The 12589-nt window shown below is 46.9% G+C and overlaps 1 protein-coding gene and 1 pseudogene across 1 annotated transcript; both read right to left on the minus strand.

Moving 5' to 3' along the window:
- Positions 1 to 1540: 1540 nt before the first annotated feature.
- Positions 1541 to 2846, minus strand: LOC129677536 (peptidyl-prolyl cis-trans isomerase D-like; annotated as a pseudogene).
- A 3964-nt stretch (positions 2847 to 6810) lies between these two features.
- Lyg1 (lysozyme g1) lies at positions 6811 to 12288 on the minus strand. Its single transcript, XM_055608329.1, has 5 exons — positions 12246 to 12288; positions 10367 to 10471; positions 9461 to 9654; positions 7203 to 7335; positions 6811 to 7036 (listed from the first exon to the last, which is right to left on the minus strand). Exons 1-5 carry the CDS (start codon positions 12286 to 12288, stop codon positions 6918 to 6920), a joined length of 594 nt encoding a protein of 197 aa, XP_055464304.1. The 3' UTR covers positions 6811 to 6917.
- Positions 12289 to 12589: the final 301 nt, after the last annotated feature.

The following is a 12589-nucleotide window of genomic DNA, read 5'->3' on the forward strand; positions in this document are numbered from 1 at the left end:
CAGCTATGCAAGGCAGCGGGGAAGGACTGGGGAACATTGGGAGAACCTGGAGCTGCTTGTCCTGGTCCTGAAGCACACCACTTCAGCCTTTTGTTAACAACAAGTGAATAACGGGGCGTAGATTCTCTTCTGGCTACTTCCTGCTGACACTGGGGGCGATGTAGGGAGGTCAAAAGGCTGAAGTGTCGACCAAGTCCAGGAAGAATAGGCTGCTTTGATGCTTTTCCAGGTCTGTGAGAACACCCATGGCTGGGAGGGAAGGTGCAGGTCCAGCTTGTTGGAAGTCTGTGAGGTCGGAGTTGAACACCTGTAGCTGCTTTGGCGCTGTTGTGGCTATAGGAAACATCTGTGTCTGGCAGGACACTGAAACACATATATAGGCAAAAGATAAAGTTGAGTATAGAGAAAATCCTGTAGGTATACATTAAATGGTTTGGATTGATGAAGCTTGTACATGGGAACCTCTGTCTACCTGGACAGGACTTTATTTACCCAATTACTAGCAATATTAAAGAAGGCTTTGTTTTTGATCTGTCATTGAGGTGAGGTTTGGTTTCAGAAGCGTGTAAACTTAGAGGCCCTGGTGCCAGCTGGCACTAGGTGTAGAAGCCTGAAATTTTCCAGCCTGTCTGGAGGGACGGGCTTCTGGGAGTCTCCCATTGGGGGCAGAGAAGTCCCTATGTAGGGATGTGGTTATGGGTGTTATTTATTGGGAGCCGAAAGAGACGAGGCCTTCTAATGGCGTCCCAGGAGAAGGCGGGTCTCTGGAGAGAGTGATCCGGTCTGGTCAATATCTCGTCAGATATTGGCCAGGGATCGAGGGCCAGGTGCCCCGTGGCACGGCCGAAAGAACGCGTTTTCGCCTAGCTAGGACTTGGTGCAAGAGCATGTAGAGAAAAAGAAACATGTGTAGAAAGCTCCCAAGGGAAAATGAGGAGAAGAACCGTGTGGGGGACCTTCCCATGAGCGAGCGATCGTGTGCATGAGCGAGGGGGGGGAAGGAACCCGTGGAGGGGGTGTACCGCCCAAGGGAGAGTGTGGCCCTAAAGTGAAAGTCAACATAGAGGGTCAAACCTAGACAATTAAGGCTACGGCTGAGGGGGGGGGGTCTCCCGTCTCAAAAGATAGTAGGAAGTTGCCAGAGCTCTGTGGTCAAGCTTCCCCTACCAAGAGAGGCATGTATGCTGAGAACTCACCAATCCAGCCAGTGGTTGTATGCAGTAAATAGCAGTCTGGTAGCCAGGAAAGGAAGTCCCAAAACCAGGGAAAGGGGAGGAGTCTCACCTTTTGAGATAGGCAATAAGTGCAGAACTTATCTGGAATCTAGTTGTCCTGAGAGGTAGATTTAGGTGGACTTTCTGCAGCTTACAAGAATTACTTTTAAGTTTTAAGAAGGAGATAAAACTTTAGACATGTTAGTATTATAATTGTACTCTGCATTGAGAAATAGGCAGTAGACATACATATGTGTTAATGGCATAAGTACTTTTTTTTTCACTGTATTTCGTAACATTTTATTAAGAAGGAATCTGTCAACAATTCTATGTAAACAATGACAAAGAATCAAAGGAAACATCAAGGATCAGACAGTAACTTACATTATCTTTTATATAATCAATGCATATTTAAGCAAAGTTGAATCCTTATTAAGCAAACATTTTTGCATACACTGCCTTCTCTTTGTCTTTCTGTGCCTTTATCATTTGTTTGACTTTAAGCATTTCTGCCTGGATAGCTTTGTCTCCTGGGGCTATCTCCTGCGCCTTCTTAAGATCGGCCAATGCTTGATCATATTCTTTTAATCCTTGCCATCCTTGTGCTTTGCGGTATAGTGCTTTGGTATTTGACGGGTCCATCTCAAGAGCCTCCAAACAACTGTCAATTGCTCCCTGCCAATCTGACATCTTCAGTTTACAAGCACCAATATTCAGCACACAACTTAAGGCTATAGGTTGCAGTCTGGATAGATCTGCTTTCTCAACAACAGCCTTCGAACTATCCATGTACCTTAATACTTTCGCATATTTTTTAATAGCCATCTCCCAGTTCTGAGACTTGAAAAAAGTATTTCCAATGTTTTTTAAGTCTTCAGCTATTAATAAAATTTTATCTACATCTTTTAAATCTATATCTGCATCTTCAGGGAAATCTGGATGATTATCACCAGAGCCATCTTTGGGGAATATTCCCCAATCATCCCCTTCTTTCAATTCTCCACATTCTGCAATAACACACAGTTTGGCAGGTTTTTCACCATTCACTTCTACGTTTCAAGCATCCTCGCCACACCTAGTCCTTTAATTACTTGACCAAATACCACATGTTTCCCATCCAGGTGAGGAGTCGGAACTGTTGTGATAAAGAACTGAGAACCATTTGTATTGGGGCCTGCATTTGCCATGCTCAGCAAACCCTCCTGGTCATGCTTATAATGAAAATTTTCATCTTCAAATTTTTCACCATAAATACTTTCTCCACCTGTACCATTATGATTTGAGAAGTCTCCACCTTGAATCATAAATTTCTTAATAATTCGGTGGAAAGGGCATCCTTTAAAATGGAGTGCTTTCCCAGTTGTGGAGCCAGTGCCTTTTTCTCCTGTACACAGCGCACGAAAATTTTCTGCAGTTTTGGGAACAATATCTGCAAACAATTCTAAACAATTCGGCCAACTCGCTCCCCTCCGATGTCTACGTCAAAGAAGACCTGCGGGTTCTGGGGGCTGGAGGGCTTGGCCGCTGGGGATGGATGCGACATCTTCTCTGTGGGCGCTGGGAGGCAGGACACGGGGACCCCGTGCGCGAGAGAGGCTCAAACGCCACCGTGCCTCTACGTGACAAGCGGGAGACACGCGCAGGAGCCGGCATAAGTACTTTTTAAGGTGAACTCTGAAAAGGCAAAAGCCTTTTATGAAATAAAATGGAAACTTACTTGATTTTAACCTTTAGTATAAGCATAGACATTATGGAGGCTTACAATCTTGAGCTTAGAACCATAATAGTGGAATAGTGGTATAGTGGAATGTTTTTGTATCAGAGTCAGATTAATAAATTAGAGTTTTATTGATAAAGGTCAAAACTCTGGACAGTCAATACAACAGTAGCATAACAACAGAAAGAAATATTAAGCCTTTTTGCCTATTTAAGATATCTTAAATCACCTTAGACCTTGTAACCTTTATAACTTGCATTTACCAACCTTAAAACATTTTTTAGAACCTCAAACATTTATAAGTTGAATTATCAAACTTAAGACACTTTTTAAGACTCTCAAATATGTGTAACTTGTACTTTTATAACCTAAACTCCTTTTATCCTTAGACCCTACATAAGCTATTTATATTTTATCTAGTGATATATCTTAAACTGATTAGTGAGCTAACAGTGGATCTAATTGTCTGCTCTTTAGCTGCAAAGCTACCGTTAGCTTAGCATAGCCGTCAAGGTGATCAGAGACCTGAGAAGGATAAGTTATGAGCTAAATAAATATACCAATTTATGTGCCAATTAAAATGACAGAGATGACTAGTTAGTCCATCACCTAGGCAGTGTCCCGGCCAATGCACCAATGTTAGGAAACATGCGAATGTGAAGGTTACACACGGGTTCACAAATCACGCCACGAGATCGGTTCCACATGGGAGGTTTATTAAGGGAAGGGGGGAGAAGGGTTGCAGAGAGACGAGGCAGAGAGAGGGGGGCTCCTGTTCTCTTTATAGGGTGATTTAGAGCATGCGCAGGTAGTTCCAGGTGGTCAGCAGGTGGTCTGGGTGTCTTCACAAATGCCTGATAACCGGCCTGTCAGGTTTCTTGGAGATGGCTGTAGAAGTGCCTGCTTACTGATCCCAACAATGGGTAGCTGGAGGGAGGGAGAGAGGGTAGATTGGAGGAGGGTAGATGGAGGGAGGGAGAGAGGGTAGATTGGAGGAGGGTAGATGGAGGGAGGGAGGGAGGGAGAGACTGAGACTCCTCAGAGACACCTCTCCAGTGACCTACTTCCTTCACCAGTTACTGAGCCCATTCAGTGTGAACTCATCAATAAATTAACCAGTTTATGATGCTATATTCTCATCATCCAATACCACCTCAGTAGCGCTACTAACTGAGGACTAAGCTCAAGGGAAGAGTGGAAAATTAAGAAACATTTGGCTAGAAGAAGAAAGGAAGCAAAGAAAGGGAGAGAGAATCTTAGTGAGTGAAAATATGAGGACATAATATTCCAAGGACGGTTGAGGGCAAGGTTTACTGTAGATATGAGGGAGAGAACAGCCAGAGGCATCTGGAAAGGTCCAGACTGAACACTGCCAGAAGACTGTACCAGGCTATGAACAAGGAGGGCAGGGAGAGCGAGAGCGAAATGGCAGGTGGCGGGTGTGTGTGTGTGTGTGTGTGTGTGCGCGCGCTATGAAGCTAAGAGTAAGCCTGTGGATGACAGGGGTGCCTCTGTCAAGAGGCACCAAAGAGCACATGCAGCCAAGGGTCTGAGTTATATAGGGAAGAAAGAGAAGCTGGGGAAGGAAAGTGAAGCTCAGAGCTGGAGAGGTGGGGGGTGGGGTCGGGGCCTGCCAGCCAGGAAGACTCCTAACTGGCCCTTGGGATGCTCAGAGCCTGGAGGTATTACCCTCTTGGACATGTTAAATAGGCACCTCAGTTAGCCCCTGCCTGAGTTTGAGCCCTAGCACTTAGAGGACGGTGAGATAGCTTTGGAATGAAGGAGCTGCTGCACATGCTTGCTGACTGTCCCCAAATATTTTTTTTTTACCCTGTGACCATGACTGGCCACTGTCAGAACATGGGCCTGCACCTTTAGGCTAGATCCTGCAACCCAAATCAGACTTCCTCCTTGGAACTTCCTCTGAGACCGTTAAGAAGCCATCTGTGCTGCCACTGAAGACTAGGAGGGTAGGGTTGCTGGCTCCTCTTTGTCACCTGACTGTGCTGAAGTAAACTGAGTGAAGTAAAGCTTCCTGCCACCTCTATGAGGCTATAAAAGTCAGCCCAGTGCTTCCTGCTAAGGGTCTTGTCCGGAGAGGTGCCTTAGGGGGTTCCTCGGAGTGGACTCTAAGGAGGCCTCTGGTAGGGCTGCTCACTCCATCTCGCTTAGTCTCACTTGTCATGAAGCCCCTCTCCAGGCTGCGCAGAAAGCCTCTCCTTCCCTTTAAGGCCCCAGTGTGTTAGGATCTTCCATATATGGTATTGTTTTTGTTTAATATGCCCCTTTCCACCCTAGGCCCAATCACAGCCTCAAGGTCCTCTGACTTGAATAAACCTCATTGAGAAGTCACTGCCATCTCAGTTAAACTTTGTCTCGTCAGGGTTCGGAAGATGCTGACAGGACTAGTATGCAAACAGCAAAAGGTGTTTACTCTGCAGAAGACCGGCGTGCTGGGGCTACCACACGCCACCCAGAGGGGAGCTGAAGGTCCCTTTTAAAGTCAGAGAGGGGAAGGGGGAATACCTTCCGTGGCTGCGTGACCTCGATTGGGATTGGCTGGTGCCCAGGGAGGCTGTGTGACTCTGGTCGGGACTCAGGTGCTTTTCAAACCTGTCGCTAAGCAACCTGATCTTCCCCAGGTCAGATGTCTTGGCAGTTTTCGGTTGGTTTCACTTTTTCTGTGATTTTTTTCTTGCAACTCTTAGGCCTGTCCTGTCTAGCAAGAAAATGAATATTTAACCAGGCCCTCTCAGACTCAGGAAGTAATGACAGAGATGCCAAGTAAAATATAAGAAGCACAGTTAAACTGAGACTTTAGACAGTGACTACATTCTCCGTGTAAATTTTGTTGCAAATATAGTATGAAACTTACACTAGAAGTTATCATTTGTTGGGGCTAGAATGATGGCTCAGTGGCTAAGAGCACTGGGAGCTCTTTCAGAGGACCCAGGTTCAATTCCCCAGCACGGACAAAGTGGTTCACAACCATCTATAGCTTCGGTTCCAGAGGACTCAATGCCCTTTCCTGGCCTCCACAGGCACTGCGTGCGTGCTGTTCACAGACATACATGTAGGCACAACAGCCACACATATAAAGAAAAAATAAATGAAAATCTTTAAAACTGAAAAATGAGGGAGCCTGGCCAACTAAATAAGCCTGACCAACTCCATGGCATGCTTCGTTTTCTTGCTAGACAGAACAGGCCTAAGAGTTACAGGAAAAACCACAGAAAAGGAGCAACCAATCAGAAACAGCCAAGACATCTGGCCTGGGGAAGATCAGGTTGCTTAACTACAGGTTCGAAAAGCACCAGAGTCCCGACCAGAGCCACATGGCCTCCATAGGCACTGGGCAATCCCAAAAGAGGTCATGTAGCCTCCATGGGCACCAGCCAATTTTAACTGTAACCATGAAGCCACAGTAGGACGCCCCCTTTCTGGCTTTGAAAGGGCTCCTCAAGCTCCCCTTGGGGTTGCCACCATGTTGTAAAGGTGGTGACTCCAGCATGCTGGACTTTCGCAGAATTAAATGCCTTTGCTTTTACATTCTACTTGAGTCTGGGTCTTTCCTTCAGTCAATTCTGGATCCTAACAAAAATATGTTATTTATCATTGTGACTCAAGTAGAGATAGCTCAGTGGTAGAGCACGTGCTCCATACACGTAAGGTTCTGGATTCAAGTCCCAACACTGCCCAAACCCAATGCTTAAGCGGAACTGGCAGGTAACCTGAGCTCCCTGAGTTTTTATTTGCTTAACTTGGCAGTTGGATTCTTGGAGGCATAGGACGCACCTCACAGAAATCCACATTAGAGCTAATCTCTGAAGAAATGGCTTAAAAACACACAGTCTATAACGCAGGCAATGACTTTTCCTTTAATATATCCTTTAATATAATTTCCTTCAAATCCAAATCAGATTTTGCGGTTTGGTGAACAGGTGAGCCCTTGTGCATGATGATGAACTTGAGCTTCCTCCGAGGTCCTAGAAGCCATGGTCCTTGAAGTATTTGGCTCGAGCAAGGACATCATTGCAGAAGTCACAGTTCAGGTCCTGGTTGCCTCGGACAAAGCTAGGGCCATTACTGTAGGCACAGAGTCCACCTGAAATTCATGCGACAGGTTAACCCTCAGCCAGCACCAGGACACTCAGCAGAAAGCTCAGCTTCCCTTTCCCAGGTGCTGCTCAGTGGGCAGCCGTGGCCTGGAGCACCTGGTCTCACATTTATTGTCACATTTGTCTCTCAGTGCCAGGCTGTGGAACACCTACCTCTCAGGTACTGGTCGGGGGTCCAGCTTGGAAACCTAGTCTTGACCTCTTTGATTCTAGAAGTCAGAGTCTCGGTTTTCTGGGAAACCCAGGATTCACTCTTCCAGGATGTGGGAGGGTAGAATTTTGGGTCCTGGTGGGAAGAAGGCAGAGAAAGAGCCTGGTGACACGGCATCCTCACTGACGGTGCTACTCTTCCACCTCCCTTCTGTTCTCCTTCCACTCTCCGTCTCCATGGAGACCAAGTGGTGAAGCTGCTTGCACCTACAGGGAGAATTACTGTCCAAAACATCTAAGATGAGGGTTGTCGAGGACATGGAAGAATCAGAATCCTGTGCAGTGTTGATGGGAACTCAACATGGCGTCGGGAGCGTGGACAGCAATAGAGGAGTCTCTTCTTGCAAAAGTTAACATTGCATATGCTGTACAACCTAGCACTTCCAGGTCTGGGTGTTCCTCCAAACGAACTGACTCACCCTGAGAGGGCGAGGGTGAGAGAGCAAGAGGGAGACACACACACACACACACACACACACACACACACACACACAGGGGGCGGATCTCACAGAGATACACACACTTGCCTGCTTATTTCAGTCCTGCTCACGATATCCAAGAGGCAAAATGACTTAAATGTCCTTGACAAATGGACAGAGAAAATGAGCTATACACACCCCGTACAATAGTATTCAGCCTCAAATAGGTAGGCAGCTGTATTGTGATGTGCAGAGGATATTATGCTGAGTGAAATAAGCCAGTCTCTATCTCTCTCTCTTTCTTTGTCTCTCTCTTTGCCTCTCTGTCTCTCTCTCATGCACACACACACACACACACACACACACACGAGGACAACAAAAATCAGATTTACGGATGGGAAGAACAGAATAGGGGTGATGGGCGGTGGCAGGTGGCGGGAGATGTGGAGTTGCAGGTAATATGTCCAGACTTCCAGTTTTACAGTAAAGCTTTTCTAGAAAATCTGAGGTACAATGTTGTTCCTGTAATTACCAGTACTGAAATTGAAGTTCATACGAGAAGCCAAGAGAAGGCAACTCAAAGATCGTGAGGTAATAAGTTTCCTGAAAAGCTTGAAAAATGACATAGTGCACACAGGTTTCTCGTCGACAGTGTGAGAGGCAACAGGAAACTCCATCCTCATTTTTACCCTTGCCCTGACACTGGCTCAGCCCCAGAAGACCCCGGTGAGTGATACTGGGTCTAATCAGTGCACAATTAAAATCAACCGTCAGAAGTAAGAGCTGCACAGAGAAAAGACAAGGAGAGAGGAATTTAATGTCATTGAGAACCTACCAAACATAGCTACTTTTTGTGAGCCACCATGTGGGTGCTGGGAATTGAACTCAGGACCTCTGGAAGAGCAGTCAGTGCTCTTAATCACTGAGGCATCTCTCCAGCCCTATAGCTACTTTAAAAAAAAAAAAACATTATCCCATTGACTCTTTTTAATAATTCTGTTGGAATGGCGGTTAGGGGCTGGAATAGAGGCCAATGGTAAGGGCACAGGCTTAGCATGAGCAAAGTGTAGCTCCCCAGCACTGCTAAAAACAAAATGAAGTATCATGGCCCATTCAGGGTCACACACGGAAACTACAGAGCAAGGATGCAATCTGTGACCTCCCCCCTGAACTAGTGCCTCACTGGGAACTGAGAATAGTGCCTCCTGGCTAGTGTGCCTTGCAATGCAGCAGTATTCAGTCTGCAAAGAAACTGTGGCTCTTAGTGCATCGAGGTGGTGCCAGAATTGATGCAGCTCTCACAAACTCCAGGTGACACGTTCACCCTGTTCTGTGTCACCTGCCATCTACAGTGAAAGCAGAATTGTGTTCCCTCGGAGTTGTATCACAAGTCAGAGAGGCCGCGTGTTCTCTCTCTCTCTCTCTCTCTCTCTCTCTCTCTCTCTCTCACACACACACACACACACACACACACACAGAGAGAGAGAGAGAGAGAGAGAGAGAGAGAGAGAGCGCCTGTGGAGGCCAGAGACCACCATGTAGTATATTCTTCAATCTTTTGCTCAGCCTGGAGCACCCTGACTTGTCTGGATGCCCAGGGGGCCCTAGGAATCCACCTGACTCCACTTTCTCAGCATGGAGATGACACGCACACAGCGCCATGGCTGGCTTTTTCGCATGTGTGTTGGAGATCGGAACTCAGGTCCTCATGCATTCCCAGGAGGAGCTTTGCCGGCTAGACATCTCCCCGGCCTCCAGTCACGCTGACAGCTGGAGCATTACCTGTACCACCCCGATTGCGCTGCCCACGTTGCCCACATCCACCACAAAATTGCCACCCTGGGACTCCCTGGACAGGACACCAGCGATCACGGCAGGATCCATGCAGTACTTTTTGGCGATCACTCTCATCGTGGGTTTGTATCTCAGAAGGTAGGGTCTGTCTATTTCAGCCAGCCTTTCAGAAGCACGGACCCCTAGAGCAGACACAGAAGAAGGCGTGTGGCTGAGGGGGATTTGGCCTTACACTTAGATCCGTGACTGAAAACCCCCAATTTAACCCCCGATCCCAGATTAAGACTTTTTCTGTGAATCAGAGTCAACACCACATGCCTCTCCTGAGGTCGGAGGTCTCTGGGGCCACAGTGGTCATGAGCTAGGCCCTGTCCCATCCATGTCAATTCTGTAGGCACAAGCACCACTGGTCCAATCCTGAGACTCTCAGAGACGGTTTCCCAATAAGATGCATGGTGCCAGCACAACCGTTCACCATGTGAAGGAGAAAGCTCCCTGAACCTTCAATAAGTTCTTGGTGAGTGAGTGGACATTTGTGCTCACAACTGTGCAATTTTCAACCCCTACATGATGTCAAGAAACAGTACTTTAACTATTATAAGTTTAAACTATTGATAAGAATGAAAAATGATTCTGATTTACACAGGTTTCCTCAGTTCTAGTTGCCCAAGCAGCACTCTGTCCCCTTGACACGGGGTTTGTAAAACCTCTGTGAAGACAGCTAACCCAGCTTCAGGAGAGCCTTGGAAAAGTACATGATTGTTTAAGTAGAGCCATGGCTTGCACAGTGGCTTTGGAATCCACGTTAGTGCTCTTTCCTTCTGCTCCTTAGCGGAGGAGTGTGAGAAACAGTAAGAGTCAAGAGAAAAGAGTGGACACAGAGATTGTCACTACCGCAGTAAGTCAGGCCGTAACGTCTTCCAAACCCACAAGATGCTCCTGGGGTTTGCAGGGTGCGGATGTTTCCGTAGCATCCCCAACTGCCGCCTTCAGAGGAGCCTGCGATTGAGAAAAGTACAGCCTGAGGTACTGAGCTAGAATGCTGTGCGTGAATTACATCAGCAAACAACACGCTCAAATCAGCGAGAGCTATGGCTCTGTGCTTCTCTACTCTTGAATCTCTTTTGAAACTAAGCTAGCAGTGCTCCAGGGAAGTATCACAGCTCTGCTTTGATGTTAAGTCTCCTTTTCTGCAGGCCTGAAGGACTGTTGGAGCACTTCCTTCTCTGTAAAGCTCAAGGGCTGTCTCATAGTTCATTGGTCTGATGCACTAGTCGTGGTTCCTCTGGAGAACCATGTATGTTAAAGCCAGAGTCTCCTTGGCATCTCCACCCAGGCCCCAAGTACAGGCATGGTCTGTAAACGGGGACGTGGGTTGGATTTAGCTTCTCCCAGAGCACTCTGAGTGGGGGGCAGAGGTTGAGGAGAGTGTGCAGACAAGCCATCGGATCAGGTCTCTGTAGAAGGTCTACCTGCACCTTTCTCTTCTGCCTTACACTTATCTCCCAAGACAGCCGCGCTGTGCGCTGTGGTTCTAGTCATCACTGAAGCGGAGGCATTGCGCTAATTGATTACTTGACTAATCAGTTAATGCTTTTGAGACTTCATGCAGCCCAGGTTGGCAACTATGTAGTCAAGGATTATCCTGAACTCCTGGTTTTCCTGGCCCAACTTCCCAAGTACTGGGATGTGTGCAGTGAGGGCAGAGCCCGGGAGCCCTCCTGTCAGTAAAAGTCAAGCAGGCGTCCTTGAACGCCTCAGCACTGCACCTCTGTCCTCGTGACTGTTGACAAGTGCCCTTGGTGTGGCAGTTGATCACGTCCTTGCCCGCTCCCTAACCACACCACACCCCTGTCACAGTTCCTCATATACCTAAGGCTTGGCACCTTGTAGGAGCTTTAAGATGCTGGTTGAACGAATTAGGGCATATGTAGTAAATACTAAATAAATACATATTTCGAATAAAAACTAAGTCTTTCCACTGTTTGCCCTAGCTACAGCCAACATTAGAGCCAAAGCTGGCATTCGATGATTGGGACTAAGCGCCCATCAGCCCACATCTGGGCTCTTAGTGCTACTTTGCCACTAGAATTACGTCAGTCACGTAGGAACCTTCTCAAGCTCTCCATGGAAATATAGAATCTCTAAATAAATCCAGTGTTATGGTGTTTGATGGTTGATCTCTGTTGTCATGTTGGTGGAGATTTACAGTCGTGTGTGTGGTATGTGTGTGTGTGTGTGTGTGTGTGTGTGTGTGTGTGCATAGATGCTGGATCAGCTGGGGAGACCTGTGTGGGTGTTTTTCTATCTCATGGACTGCTGTCCTGGGCTGAATCAAAAGGAGAAAATGGGTCACAGCGCTCATCCCCCTCCTCTTCCTGATGACAGACATTATATGACCTCAATCCCCCCCTCGGGTCTCCCCAACATGATGGGCTACATCTCAACCTGTGACCCAAACTGAGCACTTCCTGTTTAAAACTGCCTTTTCCGGGTGCTCTGTCCCAGCGGTGAGTAAAGTGAACAGTTATCGCCGGTGAATACTAAAGCAATGTTGTCGCAAGCGCACAAGGAACCCCATCCACTTAGGGGACTCTCGGGGCAGGTGCTCATCAGTCGTTACTTCTAACAGCAGGATTTATCAGGCATCTTAGGAAAAAAAAATAATGCTTTCTCTTTAGTTATGTAAATGGAAAGTTTATCATTACCTTTTTATGCATTTTTTTTCTTCTATCCATTTCCAAGTTATTTGGGAAAAATGAAACACACTCACCAGTCAGGGCCAGGAGGCCCAGGAGCAGCCACAGTGGAGTCATGCTGAGTAGCGGGTTCTGTGGCACCTGAAATGCTTTTAAGATTAAAATTAGTTAACGGTCTGAAACATCAGTCCTTGTCATAACAGCACACTGCTTCTATGAGGTGTGTAGATAGAATGAGATCTCCACGTCCAAAATAGAAAATGAGTGATTGGAATCATAATAGAGAAGCAAAAATTGGGCAGATGTACCATTTAGCCGAATGCTACAAACCTGTTAATCTCAGCCATCATGAGTCAGGAGGCTCTTGAATTCAATGCCAAACGGAGAGAAGGAACGAGAGAGATGCTGGGCACTAATT

The sequence above is a fragment of the Psammomys obesus genome, unplaced genomic scaffold, assembly GCF_907164565.1.
Source record: "Psammomys obesus unplaced genomic scaffold, mPsaObe1.curated_primary_1811, whole genome shotgun sequence".
Lineage (NCBI taxonomy): Eukaryota > Metazoa > Chordata > Mammalia > Rodentia > Muridae > Psammomys > Psammomys obesus.